At 48.7% G+C, this 19137-nt stretch overlaps 1 protein-coding gene and 1 pseudogene across 1 annotated transcript; one reads left to right on the forward strand and one right to left on the reverse strand.

Moving 5' to 3' along the window:
* Nucleotides 1–883: 883 nt before the first annotated feature.
* On the reverse strand, nucleotides 884–10827 carry LOC123076669 (uncharacterized; annotated as a pseudogene).
* Nucleotides 10828–12190: 1363 nt separating this feature from the next.
* Nucleotides 12191–15920, forward strand: LOC123080919 (F-box/FBD/LRR-repeat protein At1g13570). Its single transcript, XM_044503865.1, has 4 exons — nucleotides 12191–12375; nucleotides 14125–14972; nucleotides 15070–15225; nucleotides 15331–15920. Exons 2-4 carry the CDS (start codon nucleotides 14151–14153, stop codon nucleotides 15613–15615), a joined length of 1263 nt encoding a protein of 420 aa, XP_044359800.1. The 5' UTR covers nucleotides 12191–12375; nucleotides 14125–14150; the 3' UTR covers nucleotides 15616–15920.
* The last annotated feature ends 3217 nt before the right edge of the window (nucleotides 15921–19137 follow it).

Consider the following 19137-nt stretch of genomic DNA (forward strand, 5'->3'; position numbering starts at 1 on the left):
CTCTCTCCTAGGCATTTCATCAAATATCTCATGTACATCAGAGAAAGCCATTTAAGGAGCCGTGGATGTCCCTCATGGAGCGGGAGCAGAGGCTGGAGCTTCGGCTGATGGACATCGACGACCTTAGAGAGCAATAGGCCACCGTGAAAGAGCTCGAGAACCGCGCCGGCCTCGCCGCCGTGGAGGCGCGACTCCTGGAGCTCAAGGTGTTCTCGCACCAAGGAGACCAAGTCCAAGTGTCCACATGGCAGTTTTGTTTTTGCCAACCTGGCCCGACAGACGGGTTCAATCAATTAATGACATCATCAAAGTAATTACAATTTATCATTAGTGTTTCTTGCCATTATCAATTTTTCAGAGCGATAATTTCTACAACAAATTGTAATGTGGTGGTTTTTCGCTATTGTGGTGGTCCAGTAATAGCACATACGTACACTTAACACACCATGAATGGTCATAGGCAAGAGTTTGCGGTGCGTAGCTAGGGGGTGCACAGGGTGATCCATGGACCACCCTGAAAGTTACACATATCATGTATCTAGTGTAGTAAAAAATAATTTCTTTGAAAATACATAAATTTATGTTAATATGTCTGCTTTGCATTGCTAAGCATCTCGTATAGTACTTGATATTCTTCTTTGCCCCCTTGTTAGAAACTTACCGACAAGCTACCAACACATGCATGGCCATGACATGTTAATTCGCTGCTGCCTTCATGCCTTGGCATGGCACCATTAGAAGGCTGAACCAGCTCTGCAGTACCCAGATCCAGCTCAACGTACAGCTGAAGCTCCCTCATGCATTGCATGCATGATCAATCTCTTCGGTTTGGTTGCCGTATGGTTGTATCCCAGCCCACCAGCGATCAAAACTTAGAGCATCTTCAGCCGTTTGGCCCCTCAGCGCACCGGCAAATGCCTTTTGGCGATTGCGTCGGCGGTTTTTTCGCCCTGGGGACGATCGAATCTCCAGCCGCGTCCCCAGGTTTGGGCCCCCTGACGCCCAAAATTTCGAACTTGTCTTTCCCGCTGCCAAAGAAACGCTGCAAGTTGGGCGATCATCATGCCACAAGTCGGCGATCAGCATGCCATAGTTCGGCGATCAAACACACCCAAAAGTTCGGCGATCAAAAGGAAGGAATGATAGCTATGGGACACATCAAACGGCAGGCTCCTCTGCTGTGGGACTGGCCTGGGTCGGCGTGGGCGCAGTCGGGCTCGACGTCGGCGTGGCTTCTGTGCTCGGGCTCATCGTCGGCGTCGGCATGGCTTCATCGCTCGGGCTGGGCGTCGGTGTTGGTGTCGTCGTGGGCGTAGGGGCGGTGGTCGCCACCGGCCTGGGCATCTGGTTCAAGACGAGGCCGCGCTCCGCTAGGTTCCATGCCTTGACCTGCTTGTCCATCGTCAACATGTCTGCCGCCATCAAGAACGCCAGGTCGGTGTTCCTCTTCTTCGCGACGATGTTGGTCCTCAGAAGGTCGAGCTTGACGTCCTGCTTCATCATCAGCGCCGACCACCTCGCGTCGGATTTCTCCTTCCTCTTGGCGGCGCTGTTCTTGGCGTCGGCGATGCACTGCTTGATCGATGATTGCAGTCATTCGGCAGCGGGTGCTACGTCCCTCGCCACCTTGGCTCTTTTGTTGCCATCAGGGCGCCCTTCTGCCACCGCCGGGGCAGGCGTGTCCGGCTTGTAGGTCTCCTTGGCCTTGGCGAGAGTGAGCCGGACCTCCCTCCACTTCTCGCACGACTCGATCCTGGAGAACACCTGAAGAAACTTGAACTCTTGGTCGCTGTTGTCCTGGCGATACATGTTGAACATCCGAATCATCTGCACAACCGAAGAACAAGTTTTGGCGAAATACATGGCGAAAGAACTGAGCCGGCGATAGGCCATACCTAACCCTCGATGTTGGCGCCGCTTTCCAGGCGAGCCGCGACCTCCTCGACAATCCCATGCCACTTGTTGCAGGCCGTCTGGATGGCCGCTCAATGGTTTGCCATGGCCTTGCCGTCGCGATCCATGCGGATGTGGGCGAAGTCGGGGTCGACCAACTTGCGCTCGTCGAACGCCGTGTTGATCCTTCTCTAGTACCTGTCGGCGTTCTCGTTCGAGCCGGTGATCGGGTCGATGCCGATGGTCTTCCATGCTTCGGCGAGGCACTCGTCTTCCTTGGACGTCCACTTGACGCGAGGCTCGCCCGGCCTGGCGGTGGCCGCACGCTTCTTCTTTCTCCCTTTCGACGCTGACGTCGGCTCCGCCTCCGCCTCCGCATGTTCTTCCTCCTCCACCTCCTCCTCGGCGTCGTCGAGCTCGTCGCCCATCGTTTCGTCTTGTGCGTGGAACCCGGGGCTGGAAGTGGCGGCGACCGAGCCGCTCGTGATGATCTCGTCCATGTCGGCGTCGGTGGCGCCGAACCGTGTGCGAATGGCAGAGTGCCCCGACGCAGAGGCGGTGCAGGAGAGGCTGATGAGTATGCGGGCGACGAGTAGCTGTACTGGGCGTTGAGGCCGGCGGTAAACGCGGGGATGGGAGTGCACGCGTCGGGGTTGAAGCCGGAGGGGAGGCACGCAACGGCGTGCCATGCGGGAAGGTGATGTTGGGGTTGAAGCCGCCATGCGCGTCGCCGTCGGAGTAGCCAGGCGAGGGTGCGTACCCCCATATCGGCGGTAAGAAGTTGGCCGGCGACGCCACGCTCTGCTGGCTCCCCCCACACGCGGCTTGTAGGCAGTGGCCGGGCGAAAGGTTCATCATCCCCGCGCGAGACACCTCTCCCTGCTCCGCTGCCGTCGTGTCCCTGGCCCTCCTGGCGATGAGCCTGTTCCGCCGGTCGGCGGTGACCGCCTCCCGGCGCTGAACATCCGCCTTCCACTCGGCGTTCGACAAGCCCGGTGGCGGCCTTGCCGTCGGCACCCTCGCCTTCCTCTGCTTCGGCTAGGTGGAATCGGCCACTAAGCGAGGCGCCGCATACTTCTTCAGCGGCATGGCGGTCGGATCTGACGAGGAAATGGCGGGAGCGGCGGGGGGGAGGGGGGGGAGAAGGGGGAAGCAATGGGGAAATGGAGAGAAAGGGGGAAAACAACGGGAATAGGCACGTTTGTCGCCGACAGCGCGGGTCAACGTGCCTTTTCGCTTCTGCCGGCACCCCCAGGCGGCCCCCGATGCGCTGGGTTCGGCTTGGGTTCGCCGGTTGTTATTTCGGCCCAAACCGGCGATAAACAACGACCTGGGGGCGCGACTGGGCCGATTTTTCGCCGCCGGTGCTTAAAAAGGTGCCCTGGGGCCTGTTGGGGGGGGGGGAGTGGAGATGCTCTTAGACATGCTTTGTCGCATAATGAAGAATATTGTTTCACTGGTAGGCGACCTCCCTGTCTATAGCGTGGTGTCTGTGATGACTTTCTCAATCTTAAGATCCGTTAGCTCGGTCTCTCGAAGGTGCTTATAGGTTTACGGTGTGCGTGCATTTATACAAAGGGAACCGCTAGGGATCAGACTACTGATCCTAGCTTCCTATCAGACGAGTATTAAGCCGTTGGATGGAAGCATGTATAGCCGTTGGATGAGCAGGGTGACCTCTGTGCACAGCCCACACTTAGTACGCAGTTTCCAAAATTAAAACCTGATGGAGCTAATTACGTCGGATTTGCTAATAACTACTCCCGTTATTTAGGCAACCAATTCAACGTTTTCCATATATTTAACAAACTAATTTCGGATAGTAAGGAGAGTAATTACTGTTGAGAATTGGCATTCTACAAGATATGGTTTGCGGCCTTACAAGCAAATTTTGTTTCCATTGTTGAAAATTTTGTTTCCATTGTTATTCACTTTTGCTTCCGAAGGACTGCTTCGATATAGGGCTTTTCCACAGTAATTTACGTTTCCATCAATTGAGGAATTAGCTTCCATGGTTAATGAGGTTTGCTTTATGAAATAAGATTGTGTCTAATAATATTTTGTTTCAAAAGCATCACTATATTGCTTCCACGAAAAAGGAAAAAATATTCTTGCATGGACGGAAGCATTTTTGTTTACCGATGGAAGCACTATTTTTAGGAAAACAATCCCTGATAATTTCTTCCAATAATCTCGGCTATTCTTACTTCTGTTGGCACTACATCTAATTATGGGCCATGCAGTATGCTTTCATATGTGAAAATTTGTTTCCAGTTGTGCTAAACCCATTGTAATTTCAATTTGCTTCCTATCTATAGAACATCTTGTTTCGCTTGTCCAACGAGATTGGTTCCAAGACATTTGAGTAGTACGTTTATATAACGTAGAAAAGAATACATTTGCTTCCACCAACAATGCTTCCAAAGAGAGAAAATAATCTGCTTCCAAAGAAAATATGGTTTGTTTCCCAAGTTACAAATATTTGCTCAGATCTACATTATACCTCCAAAAAGAGAATAAATTTTGACATCGAAGAAAACATTGTTGATTTTTTTTCCATCGAAACAATGCTTCCAACAGAAATAGCGTTTGCTTCTTATGATACCAGAATTTGCTTCTATATGCAAGAATGGTCACGGTGCTATATCTTCTCGGCACAATGTTACGACGGTCCACCATGATGCCGATTGCACATGCGTTGTTGGGATATTAGGCAAGTTCATGATTAATTCCAGTAAATAATTCATGACTAGAAGAGATACTAGCATGCAATAATGTAGCAAACTAGAAGAACAGCAAGACATGCATAATAGCAGCAAACACGTAACAATAGCTGTAGAAACAGACATGAACAGAGGATGTTGGACGTACTGATCGTTAGCTATTATGGGTGCGACAGTGTTGATGACGATGTTGGCGACGATGAATACGACGATGAGTAGCACCGCCCGACTTGGACGGAAGACGACCCGTGATGACGAATTTGAGCAGTCGCGCACAGATGAGGCAAAACCCTAGGTGTTTTTCGGTGTGTCACTGGCCGCAGCGTCGTCGCATGCCCGGCCCGGCCCGGCGAGCGAGCGAGCGCGTGTGGTTTTCCCTTTCTCTTCTCACACACCACTTAGAGTGGTGGAGAGAACCCACTATATAAAGAGGTCCAACTCTTCTTCAACTTCCAAGGTGGGACTAAACTTAGCACCACCACTTGCCATTTTACACATGGGCTTTGAGATTTCAGAAATTGCTATGGGCCTAGCCCATTAATTCTAACATGCGTGAGGGACACAGTGGCCAGATCATGGAAGCACCCACACTGGCACGACCCATGATTAAACATAGGGCCGTCGTGTAGGCAGCGTCGGCATGGAAACGGCGGCCACAAGAAGCGAAGACGACGTGGAGGATGAACATGCATTAGGGGCTCCCTGTGGAGTGCTCTTCACCGTTCATCTTAGCTTGTCATGGCATGCGAGCGGCCGAGCCGGGTGGTCGCCGAGATGTCCGTGATGTGACCGGCCAGGGCATATGCCGGCGGGTGGTCGCGGTGGCGTCAGAGGGACCATCTGCACAGATCAACAACGGGATTGAAGGGAGGGTATGAGGAAGGCGAGCAACGGTGCACAACCGAAGGAAGTGAAAACTAAAGGAAGAGGGGCTCGACGGCGACAACGAGTGTTTGGAGTGGAGACAACCAGTGTATACTTTGAGAATAAACAGACCACGTACACAACATTCATCCAAGCCCAAATCACCTTCATTTTAATGGTTGAGGTCAGAGAGAAGTGCGGATTTAAATGGTTGAGGTCAGAGGGACGTTTCCCTTCATTGTAGTCATCGAAGGAAACCAACATTGACCGGTCATTTTTAGACCGATCTGTGATAACCATTCATCCAAGCCAAAATAATCTAATCACTGACACGCCTACCATGTCCAGTCAGTGCTAAGGGTCATCACTGATGCGTGTACTGTCTGTGATGAGGGGGCAGCGTTGTTCAGCTCTGTAGTAGTGTTTTCATGCTCGGTGTTGGGTTCGTTACACTTGTGCCACTCGCTTGAATGTCCTTTTATTTTTATTTTCACGTGTTTGTTTGAGGATTTCTCACCACTTTCCATCTTTTTAGACGTTTTTACCTTTATTTAAAAAGGGGGCGGAAGCCTATTTCAAGAATAAGGGGTCGATTACGTGCAATTGTATATATTATTGCCAATTACCTGATACAAGTTTAATGTTTACTTGATCCTTAGGGGGGGCCAGCCCCCCCCCCCCCAACCCCCCCCCCCCCCCCCCTGGCTTTGCCATTGTGGATTTAGTGATATCGGTATTCATGTGTTGTTCCCTTTTTGGATGCCTCGTCATTGAAGCCCTTCTTTCACAGTAAGGGGTGTTGTCGTCAATGCGATTGATGTTAATGTTTGCAGTTTCATGCTTGAGTTTGCTTCAATAGGACTTTCAGTGATCATGTTTTTTTCCCTTTACTTGTTTGTGTGCTTTGGTGTTGGCTTTTTTTCGAAAAGGGGGGACTCCCCGGCCTCTGCATGAGAACAATGCATACGGCCACATTAATAAATAAGTAAAAAGGTTCAACAAGATCTTAAAGTCTGGAAACAAAACAAAATAAAGGCGAACTCACAAAGAGGCTCAACGCCGCAAAAAAAGGCCATAGAGCCACAACCGGCTGGCAAAACAAAGATAGGTAAACTAATCGCCTATCCTATTACATGGCCGCCATCCAAACCGGTTGAAGATATCCCGCGCTACCATCTCCCACCGGACAGATCCAGTAACCAAACGCTCCCTGGCCTCCATCGGAGTGAGTAAAGACCACATACGGAGCAGCGCCGTAGCTCGGAATAAAACCTGCAAAAGATGAATAATTGTTGTTCTGTTAAAAGTCAAATCATTTCTGCAGTTCCAAATTGCCCATAACAACGCACATACTCCTACACGAATATGTCTAGCTGTGTCGGGCTCAATCCCGTCAAGCCACGTTCCAAATAACGTACCCACCGAATTCGGAGGAGTGATGTTAAAGGCAATTTGCACGGTGCGCCACAAAACTCTTGCCAGCGGGCACTCAAAGAAGAGGTGCTTAATGGTCTCGTCCCGATCACAGAAACTATACCTAGTAGATCCTGTCCAATTGCGCTTAACCAAGTTGTCATTTGTTAAAATGACTTGTTTATGTACAAACCACATAAACACTTTGATCTTCAAAGGAACTTTTACTTTCCAAACATATTTGGAACTAGGAATGACACTGGAGTTAATGACGTCGATGTACATCGACTTGACCGTAAATTCTCCAGACCTAGTAATTTTCCAACACAACTGATCGGGCTGATGAGCTAACTGAACCTCCATCAGTCTACTCACCAAATGGAGCCAAGCTTCCCATCGATCACCAACAAGCACCTTCCGAAACTGGATATTAAGGGGAATGGACTGCATAATCGTTGCAACTAACGCTTCACGTCGTTGAACAATACGGTACAGGGACGGGTACTGGAGGGCCAATGGCGTATCACCAAGCCAAGTATCCTCCCAGAAACGGGTATTGTTGCCATCACCGACAATAAACTTTGTTCTGAAGAAGGCTGTCTTAACTCTGATAAGACCCTTCCAAAATGGCGAATCAGTTGGCCTCACTGTCACCTGAGACAAAGTTTTGGACTGCAGATACTTGTTACGGAGAATCTGCGCCCAAGTTGCGTCAGTCTCAACAGATAACTTATACAGCCACTTACTGAGAAGGCATCTGTTCTTGACCTCGAGATTCTCAATACCCAGACCCCCTTGGTCCTTTGGTCTACAGATTACATCCCACTTGGCTAGTCGGTACTTTCTCTTTAGTTCATCACTCTGCCAAAAAAATCTTGATCGGTAGAAGTCCAGCCTTTTCCTAACCCCAACTGGAACTTCAAAGAAAGATAGTAGGAACATCGGCATAATCGTGAGCACCGAATTGATAAGGATCAATCGGCCTCCATAAGACATAAGTTTGCCCTTCCAGGAACTAAGTTTCTTCTCAAACCGATACTCGATGCATTTTCACTCTTTGTTTGAGAGCTTGCGATGGTGAATGGGTATACCAAGGTAAGTAAAAGGTAAGGCCCCTAATTCACATCCAAACAATTGCCTATAAGCCTCTTGTTCCTCCTTGGCTCTACCAAAGCAGAACAGCTCGCTTTTATGAAAGTTAATCTTTAATCCTGACAATTGTTCGAATAAGCATAGCAGCAGCTTCATATTTCTCGCCTTTGCCAAGTCATGCTCCATGAAGATAATTGTATCATCAGCGTACTGTAAAATGGATATACCCCCATCGACTAGGTGGGGCACCAAGCCACCCACCTGGCCGGTCTCCTTTGCCCTACCTATGAGAATTGCCAACATGCCAACCACAATATTGAACAAAATAGGGGACATTGGATCACCTTGCCTCAGACCTTTGTGTGTCTGAAAATAATGACCTATATCGTCATTCACTTTAATTCCAACACTCCCTTTTTGCGTGAAGGATTCTACCTGGCGCCGCCAAGCTTCATCAAAACCCTTCATGCGTAAAGCCTGTTGCAGGAAGGGCCATTTGACCTTGTCGTACGCTTTCTCGAAATCCACTTTGAAAACAACCCCATCCAACTTTTTCGTGTGGATCTCATGGAGCGTTTCATGAAGGACCACAACCCCTTCAAGGATGTTCCTGTCCAGCATGAAAGCAGATTGGGTAGGCTGCACCACAGCATGCGCAATCTGTGTGAGCCTATTAGTCCCGACCTTGGTAAAGATTTTGAAACTTACATTAAGAAGACAGATGGGCCTGAATTGCTCAATTCTCGCAGCCTCTGTTTTCTTAGGAAGAAGGGTTATCGTTCCAAAATTCAGCTGAAAAAGCTGAAGCTGCCCAGAAAAGAGATCATTGAACATAGGCAACAGATCCCCTTTAATAATATGCCAACACTTCTTATAAAACTCGGCAGGAAAACCATCGGGTCCCGGCGCCTTGTTATTTTTCATTTGCGAAATGGCCTCAAAAACCTCTTTCTCAGAAAAAGGAGCCGCAAGAATATCATTCTCCACCTCAGTGAGTTGAGGAACATCCTCAACCCGGGACTCATCCAGAGACACATAGTTATCCTCTGGAGAACCAAATAACTGCTTGTAATACTCTGTAATATACAACTTTAGGTTTTCCCGACCTAAGATTGCTCCTTCATCTTGCTCAAGCTGAAAGATCCTCTTCTTTCTATGTTTACCATTAGCAATCATATGAAAGAATTGGGTGTTCGCATCCCCCTGGACTACTCGCCGGACCTTGGCCCGCGACGCCCACTTCAATTCCTCTTCTCGAAGAAGTTCTTTCAGCCTCATCTCCGCGTCAAGCTTGGCATGAAGCTCCGCGGCCGGCAGCACCGTGGTTTCTGCTTTTACATCTAGGGACTGAATAAGGGAAATGGGCCTTTCCTTTTCGACCTTATAAATCCCGCTAAGATGCTTAGCCCACCCACGCAGCAAACTTCGCAAATGTCTAATCTTATTCTGCCAGTGCCGAAGCGCAGTCTTCCCTCCTGCATCCTTAGCCCATTCTCTGGCTATGAGATCAAAGAAACCTTCCCGCTCAAACCAAGCCAACTCAAAGGAGAAAGAGTTTTTGTTACCCAGATGGGTGGCCTCACCAGAGTCCACGAGTAACGGTGTGTGATCAGAAATTCCACGTGACAAAGCCTGAACTGTGACTAGCGGAAACTTCTGTTCCCAATCAACAGAAGCCAACACTCGATCCAACTTCTCATATGTCGGATTTGGCAGCGCATTAGCCCATGTGAATTTTCTACCCGAGAGCTCAATTTCTCTCAGGTCAAGACTTTCAATGATGGTATTAAGCATGAACGACCATCTGCCGTCAAAATTATCATTATTCTTATCCTCACGCCTCCTAATGATATTGAAATCACCCCCACCAGGATAGGGAGCTGCTCGGACCCGCAGATCCTAACAAGATCAGCCAAAAACTCGGGCTTGAGTTCGGGCTGTGCAGCACCATATACCGCAACCAAAGCCCAATTAAACCCATCATCCTTCGAACGCACCCGAAACTTGACTGCAAAATCACCCATAACCACACTTCGAACCTCAAGCGCATCGCATCGAACGCCGAGTAAGATCCCACCCGATCTTCCTCTCGGAGGCAAGCAATGCCAGTCAAAATCAATACCTCCTGACAACGTATTTAGAAATTGAGGCGCAAAATTATCTCTACCTGTCTCCGATAGAGCGATAAAGTCTAATCGATGCTCGACAGACGCCTCAGCAAGAAACCGTCTTTTAGCCAAGTCCTTTAGACCTCTGCTATTCCAAAAGATGCCTTTCATAGATCATCATGGAATTTTTTAGCAGTGCGCATCCTAGCACTCCTACGCACTGCGGACACCGGGTACACCTTCCGTTTCCACTTGCATTTAGAGACATTTTGACTCTGCAACCGGTCATCACAACCAGTCTCAGAAGGTCCAGCCATAACCAGCTCAGAAGAATCATCCTCTTCTTCCGCCTCAGGAATGGTGGGAATAAGATCCACACAAAAGTTGTCAAGAGCCCTGACCCCCAACGCATCAACCTCAGAATCACTCATGGGTTTAACGGCCGCTAAATTACGAATCATCTCTAAGGCCCGCTCAGCCTCTAGATCGAGAAGATCATTAACAGAATTAGAGATCTCAGTAACATTACTACCCAGTGAAACTCCTAATTGGTTCGCATTTTCAATAATCTCATCATTAGAAAAATGCAGAATAGAATTAGAAGTATTAACCGACATACCGGTAGTGACCTCAATGTCACGGAGCTTAGCCGCCCTCATGGCGCACCGCTGCTTAATGTCGTCCACATCCGGCTGTGTCTGGAGACGGCCACTCACCCGTCGCCCCTCAGACATCGGATCCGGGATCCCACCGAACGCAATCACCTCCTCCCGAGAGATCCTGGTCGAGGTAAGGCCTCCTGCCTCACCCCAACCGCCAGGCCGGTCCGTCTGCACGGACCGGCTCTCCCCACAGGACGGCACCGGTGGCGAACGGGGGGAAGGGAGTGCAAGGGTCGCCTGCCCTAACCCCCCCCCCCAGCACCGCAGAGGCCACCAACATGGGCGCCTTAGGAGAAAGAGGCCCCGAGGCCACCTGCCCCGAGCCCCCCCCCCCTCCCCCAAAGGCACCGACGCCACCAGCAGAGAGGAACAGGCGACGGGAGAGGAGGTATCCGTGGCCACCTGCCCCAGACCCCCTCCCATCGCAGAGAAGGACACGGGAGCCACTTGCCCCGAGTCCCCTACCTCAGCCGGAGAAGAGCGACCCGAGGCCGCCTGCCCCGGGGTCCCTCCCGACAACCCATCCACAAACACTGGCGCCACGCCCTGAGGTGTTGGCTATGTGCATCTTAGTCTTGCAGAGACCTGGTGCGTAATACTTGTACTTGTATTTTCTTGATGCGACTTATAAAGTGCTTTGGTGAGCAGATCCAAAAGCCACACAACACAGCTCAAGCCATATCTGCTTTAGTGACCAATTATCCGAGGGCTCACAAGAAAACTCAGACAGGAATCGTAAGACATGGATGGCGCAAACCGAAGGAAGAATATGTCAAGCTAAACATTGATGCATCTTTTAATGATGAAGTTGGTTCAGGTGGGACGGGTGCCATAATCAGAGACGATCATGGACGGTTCGTACCAGCGGGATGTTGTGGTATACCGTTGGTGGACGACGCTGCGACAGCTGAAGCTCGAGCTCTTCTAAACGGATTAATTCTTACAGGACAAATGGGATGTAACATGATCATGGCCGAATCAGACCGCATGGAGGTTGTCGATGTAATGCAGTATGGCGGCAACTCCATAGGACCAGCAGCAGCGATCTACGAGGACTGCTCCTTTCAAGTTCACAATTTTGATTATGTAATAATAAATCATTGTCCTAGGGAGGCTAGTAGGGCTGCTGATTTGTTAGCTAGCCAATTGGTAGATCCACAAAACATTGTCTGGAATGTGGATCCACCGGATTTTTTTTGTTCATGTACTGGCGGATGATGTATCGTTATTTCCATAATTAATATAATCCGCCATGCTGGCATTACATAAAAAAAAATATCCACCCTTTATGAGAAAAAAAAAGTACCCGAAAATAGCAGGCCATTCAAGCATTCAGCCCAAGGTAAGGACCAACGTCAAAGAAAAAGAAAGGCCCAAGACAAGGAGTAGCCCATCCATCCCGCCTGGTTTCTCTCCCAGTCTATCCCCAAGCCCAATTCGGCAATGCCAGTGCTCAGCGAGTCGCCGACCAAAATTGGGCGTCTCCACATCTGGCGCAACCCTCCGGCGGCGGCGCGGCGTCGTGCCTCCGTTTCCACATCATAGCCACAGGCCGCAGCAGGCGAGCGGCGTGGCTTCATGTGGCCTGTTTATTGAAGATTATTGAAGAAAGAATACTCGGTAATTTATTCCGGCTTCCTGTTTCATGAGATTTGTTCGCAGTGAATTCACGAATTATTGAAGAATAAGGATTTCATGTGGCCTGTATCGCGCTAAGTTCTTTGGGCTATCTCAGATCCCCGTGAGGATTAATCGGATTGTTTGTGACAATAGCAGATTATAATTTGTTCTAATTAGTCACATGCTTTTTTTAGATCCAGTTGCTTAACAGCCTGAATCCAGTTTAGTTCCTTGCTATTTACATTTCCTATTCTTATTCTCTAGCTCCCACAGTACTAATCTCGTAGAATTAATCTTTTCCACAGGTAGTCTTGTACTCCATCCGTCCCAACAAAAAAGGTGTCGCAGACTAAGTTGTACCAAGTCTGCGACACTTATTTTGGGATGGAGTACTTGGTATGGCCACACATAATCTTTTGCCCTGCTATTAATGTTTGAACTAAATTGCTAAAAAGCACGGATACGGGGACACGAGATATGACATTTTCCAAAAACAGCCCATCGGGGACATGGGATACGACATTTTCCGAAAACAGCCCATCGGGGACACGGCAAGTATATATAAAAATAAATAAATATATGCCATGTAATATAGAGTTAAAGACAAAACATAACACGAAAGAGATCAGAATAAAGAATACTGCCCCATTTGTTATCTGTTGTCTCCTATTTCAAGTGCTTGATTGATCATCCAGACCAGATCCAGGTCAATTGTCATTGCAACTTGCAAAACACATCACCAGGTGGTTGTCCTCCTTCACTCTCACGGTCTCACCCACAGATGATTGGCTACCTGCGGTGGCGCCACTCCCAGATGTTGTTTCCTAACATGAAGCACCAATCAACAGTTCAGAACAACATGAGGAAGCAACAAACAAGCAGCATCACAGGAACAGCATGGCGAAGCAACAAGGAAGCAGCAGCAGCAAGGGCATTGGGAACAGGGAAGCAAGCAGCAGCAACTCAACAAAAAATGGATTCAGATAGATGAAAGAGGTCGAGGTTACCTGCTCCAGCTTGGTTGCCGTTGGGAGGAGAGGCTGCTGCACTTGGGAGACGGCGGCAAATCCATCCGGCGGTGGCGGCGGCGAGTCCAGCATCTGGGAAACCCTATATTTTGTGGCGTCGACCAGTCCAGGAGGTTTCCCAGCTTTGTTGCGGCCGTGAATGCGACCTGCAAAGAAAAGGGCTTTCCTATCGGGCCGAAGCGTAGTTTGGCCGACCGAGTCCCCCACGTGACCCCTGCGTGTCCCTGCCATGTCCTCCCTTTTTTTTTTTAATTCGTAAATCGGGAAATACGGCGGGATACCGAGCGTGTCCCCTTGTCCGGCCGTATCAGCACGGGGATTCGACAACTTCTGCCGCGTCCATGCTTTGTAGCTAAAATGACAAAACTGCTAAATCCGCCCTTTCAGCTTGCAGCATGATCGCGCACGTATTCAACAAAAGAAACCCCTTTCCAACTTGCAGCATGGCACATGTTTGCTCTTCAAGATCACAAATTAGGGTCTTCTAACACATGTCATATGATAATCAAGCTTTTCTGCTTACCAACGCAGTAGTCAAGTTCAGTTCCGTTCATAGAAACATACCGGACTTGCTTCCCTAAACTGCCATCTCTCGGGTTTTTTTTTTCTACGAACAAGCAACTTACTTAGTGCGCCATTTAATTTCAGCATGTGTTGTATTTTTAGTGATATGTGGTAGATTGCACGCTAATATAGGCTCCCTGTATTCTGGAAATGTTAGGACAGTTTAATCCGGATTCTGAAGCAATGAGTACCTGTAAAAAAGCCAGGGCGAAATCTACATCTGTTGTAAGTTCAGACAGACTGAGCAGTCTACCTCCAGAGATAAAGGGCGACATCCTCTCCCGTCTGAATGTCGAAGAAGCGGTTAGGACTAGCACCTTATCAAGTACTTGGAGGGATGCATGGACTAATATGCCAAAAATATTTCTGCGCGATGGAAATTTTGCAAGAACCAAGTTCGTCACATTAGTCGATATGGTGCTATCACTCCACAAGGGAACTGTAGAGAAGTTTGATATTTCAGGTAGCAAAACTTACCATGACGAGTTCGGCAGGTGGATGCTCATGCTTTCTAGGAGATCACCAAGATCAATTATAATGGAGTTGAAATCAGAGCCAGGTTATAGGATTCCCTCATGTCTATTTTCTATGGGCGATTTAGAGTTTCTGCACCTGCAAAACTGCATCATCAGCTTGCCCCTGGTATTCCAAGGTTTCAAGAGATTAACTCGCCTCAGCCTGAAAAGTTTCTCGTCTACAGACATGGACATCCAAAATTTGATCTCGTTCTGCCCCGTACTGAGTTATTTGGAACTAGCTTCTTTTGAGGGCATCAACCATCTAACCGTTCAAGCTCCTAAACTGAAACTTCTTTATGTTGTTGGGGACGTTGAAGACATTAATTTCGATGCCCCTAATTTGGAGGTGGCCGCTCTCTTTCTTGATCAGAAAGCTATAGCACATCATTCTGATCCAACTGCGCTTCACAAGGAAAGCTATGCCAAGCAGTTAGTGGGAAGCCTAAGTGACATCAAAACCCTTGCAATTACCGGCTTTTTACTGAGGGTGAGCTATTATTAGCTCTAGCATTACTATGGCCTTCTTTTGGCTCCTGACTCATCTGTATTGATACTTCCTTTTTCTTTTTCTGTTCATGTTGTAGTATCTATCAAAAGGTTGCATACTCACAAAGCTCCCTGCCGTGTTTGCTCGCCTGGAGAATATTTATCTTGCGATATGCTTTGGGGACCAGCGGCAATTCTTGGCCGCTTGTTCATTGTTTCAGAATGCCCCTAACTTAAAGAAGCTTGACTTTTGGGTACGTATGCCTCCAGTAAATCCTCTCCCTTCCTCAGTCATTCAATCCATGCTCATTCTTATATTTTATGGCATCTAATTAATGAGTTGTGAAAAAAATATGCAGAGTCAATCTTTGAGCACATGGGATCAGGATCAGGATCAGGATCAGGCGAGCATTCCAGAGCTTACCATGCAAGTGCAATTGGATCATCTCGTAACAGCCAGTGTGAAGGGTTTCAGGGGTGTGGACTGCGAAGTTGGTTTTGTGGAAAAGCTACTGAACTGGGCACCGGCTCTGGAAGAAGTGAAGATAGAATGGCAGTGCAAAACAGAGTGCAGCATGGTTCTTGCCAAGCTATTAGCTCTGCCTAGGGTGTCTCCCAAGGCCAAGGTCATTGTTACATTTTGATAAGCATGCATCCCTACAGTCTACAGAGCATCCCCCATCACTTGCCGGTTTAATTTGCAGCCAACTAGAACTGTTGCCCGTGCTCAACCGTGTCAGCTCAGCCCGTCCCGTTGTTCTGCGTAACTTAAATTCCTGATTCAAGAAAATATAAGAAGTAATGAAATATATAATACACCATCATCTTGTATGAAGAAGAATGAACATGTGAATCAAAGGCATGTAACTGTACCTTCCGCATGTGTCGACATATGCAGCCTGAATCAGTGTACTTTCTGGAAATCAATGCATTTATCAGACTGGTTTCAGATTGGAATGAGTGTTCAATGCGTCTTACATCTCCTATTTTATTTTTTGTTAATATAAGTGAAATATTTCTATATCACTGTCGCCTTCAATATTTAGCTATTGTGTGCTTCAGTATTATTCACTGGTTGTCAGGTATTAATCAAATCTCTGGATTACATTTCTAAATATTTATGAGTATATAAATGAAACACAGCCGTATGTTCATCTACTTTCAGATATATGGAAACGTAGTACAAATATGAGCACCCTTGAAGGACTGAATGAGTTTCACTCGAGGCTCCAGAGGAAAAATACGTAAGTTGCTGTCTTGTGTTATTAAAAGTAAATACCACATCCAAACAAACAAACCCTAGGATGAGTCCTTACAGTAAATATACCATTTTCGCTAGTGGTTTAAGCACCATGTCACTATCCTTGACCTCCTCCACATTCTCCTGACATGTCGCCTCCTCATATTTGCCGGCGTTGTTCCACACAATGGAATCATCAGTTGCGTCGTCATCTTCGTCATCGCTTCACACACCGCAATCGTCATTAGCTACCTCCTCATCCTCGTCATCACTCTACACAATGGAATCGTCATCGCCCATTGAATGTTGAATGATGCGCTTGTTATTGGTGACTATAGGTACCCCATTGCCATCAAAGTCACCTCCAAGGGAGATGACGTCCTGATTCCATACACTATGTCTCCAAGGAATGCAATGTCCATGATGCATGTGAAGGTGGTACTATATAGCTGAAGCAGCCAAACACCTTTCCCCAAACGAACAAAAATGATGGGGTAGTTCACATTGTTGGTCATGAATATGGCAAGACCATCTGGAGTCGACCGTACGAGCACCTTATGAATCTCAAACCACTCTAGTGCATTCCGAATGACGGCGTCAAGCTCAGGGAGTGGCACGGTCAAGATTACCGCAGCTCTTGGCTTGGAGTCGAAAATGTTTATGGTAACATTTATGATTTAACTTTGATGTTTTACATCATGTGCTTATGAAGTCCTATAGCAGCGCACGGGGTATCATCTATGTCACGCCTGCAGATGATATATCTGCAGTGGACTGAAAGTGTAGTTCACTTAACTGCAGTTAACTTTTTTTTTGAGCAACCTTAACTGCAGTTAACTGAACCGCAACGAGTGAGTTGTGTGCGTCCTGGGCCAAAGGCCATGTAATGTGTGTTGGGACCAAGGCCAGGGTCGGTAGCCCAAGTGGTATGCTACATATTGTACGGCGACCAAACTGTGAGGCAGCGAATGAATTGCCAACTAGTTTCCCCTTTCCCCTTCTCCAAGCACGCTCTCACCTAACCTGCTGCTCCTCCTCCTCGATATAGATCCCCTCCTCCCCAGGTCATGACAATTTGGTAATCAGATCCTAGAAATTTTTCTCCACCACTCACCGCTGCCGCTGATCTCATGCCCTCTCGGTCGCCGGTAAGATCCACTAGGTCAGGTGCGAGCCGCTCCGGTGAGCTCGCCCGAAATCCTACTCGGGGTTCGGTCGATTTGGAGCGAGACCAGGGCGCCGTCCAAACCTTCGACGCAAACCCGTCGCGTTCTTGACGCGATGACGAAGACCACCAATAATTTGCAGAACTTACTCAAGACGGTACTCAAGACGGTCATCCGGCGTATCAATGCGAACCAGAAGACGGCCGACGAACGACACCAAGTGCATCTCTCCTACAACGAGCAGGTCTCCACCGAGCTCAAACACCTCTCCAAGCAAATCGATCTCACCCAAGAAGATGTGGATGAGACCCGCAAGGCCATGCCAACGGTCGACCCCCCCCCCCCCCCCGCGCAACACATCGCCGCCCTGTCGCCATCAGGCATCCCGACGACAGCGGGCTCCTCCGTGCCCGCACCACCACCACCAGCTTCCCTGCCAACTCGCCCCGCGCCACTAGCGCTCTACACGGACGGGACAGCCCAGCTGCCCTTCGCGCGGCTCGTCAACCACGGCCCGCCTCTGCTGCTCCAACCATCGCCCACGGCTTCAGATCGGGATCGCGGAACCGATCTATACACCAAACCGCCCAAGCACGACTTCCGGCGGTTCGACGACGATGCCCCACGCATCTGGCTCGAGCGGTGCGTATCGTACTTCGAGTTGTACCGCGTGCCACCACACAGTTGTGTCACCACGGCCTCTCTGTGCATGGACAGACTTGCAGCGATGTGGTTGCAGGCACACCGTCAGAAACATTCAGGGCTGTCCTGGGTAGCGTTCCAAGCGGTTGTGGAAGAGGAATTTGGACCAGAGGAATTCGAGGCACAGATGCACCAGTTGGTTCAGTTGTGTTAGATCGGGTGACGAGGACATGTATCTAGGGTAGGGTCCTAAGTCTGACCTACATACCCTGCACAAGGACACCACATACAAGAATCCAAGGCCCACAATGCTAGGAAGGAGTCACCGACTGGAATCCCTGCGGCCTATAAGTCACTCGAACGCAGGGTTCACCCGGAAGCCTCTCCGTCACTCGACCGTCTCTACCCATGTGACGCCCGGGTAATCAAACTACAGTAACCCTCACCAAATGATGCCACGTCACCTCGATTACTGTTGTTAATCACGCGTAGTTCAAAACCGATTCGGAATTCAATTTGATATAAAGTCAAACCAGTAAAGTTTTCAAATGTCAAAACTAAAAAGTACAAACGGTGACAAATAAAGCATAGGTAATTATGGTGAAGAAACCCCACTTTTATAAAATGCTTAAATACTCTAAGATGAATAAAACAGCAGCGAAAACAATTAATTAATTGCCTTTTATAACTAATAAAATATTAAACTATTTTAAATGGGTGCCATAGTTATTGGGGCAGATTTAGGTACTAGTGGTAATTTTTATAAAACTAAATCAAAAGGAAACTAAAAGAAAAAAACAGTTAAGAAAAGAGTAACTAAAAATAAAAGGCAAAACAAAACGAAAAGAATGGGGGGAAAGAAACCCCTCCCCATATCCCCCCGGGGGCAAAACCACCCCACCAGGCCCAGCCCACACCACACTTGCCCCCCCTCATCTTCAGCTACAGAAGCAGAGGTGGGCGTGGCGCTCATCTGCCGGCGCCATTGCCGGCGATGCACACACGTCGGCCATCCGCAACCCTGCCCTGCCTACAAGACATACCCTGCCCCCCCCCCCCCCCCCCCCCAAACCCTAGCCGCGCCGTTTCCCTCCTTCCCAGCGCCGACGCCGCCGTCA

Source organism: Triticum aestivum, chromosome 3D, assembly GCF_018294505.1.
Source record: "Triticum aestivum cultivar Chinese Spring chromosome 3D, IWGSC CS RefSeq v2.1, whole genome shotgun sequence".
Taxonomy (NCBI): Eukaryota; Viridiplantae; Streptophyta; class Magnoliopsida; order Poales; family Poaceae; genus Triticum; species Triticum aestivum.

Excerpts from the sequence above, each read along its gene's own strand:
- LOC123080919 (XM_044503865.1), top strand. The coding sequence starts at position 14,151 with ATGAGTACCTGTAAAAAAGCCAGGGCGAAATCTACATCTGTTGTAAGT. Across the intron at positions 14,973-15,069 it reads TTACCGGCTTTTTACTGAGG|TATCTATCAAAAGGTTGCAT; the intron begins GTGAGCTATTAT and ends TTCATGTTGTAG. Across the intron at positions 15,226-15,330 it reads TAAAGAAGCTTGACTTTTGG|AGTCAATCTTTGAGCACATG; the intron begins GTACGTATGCCT and ends AAAAATATGCAG.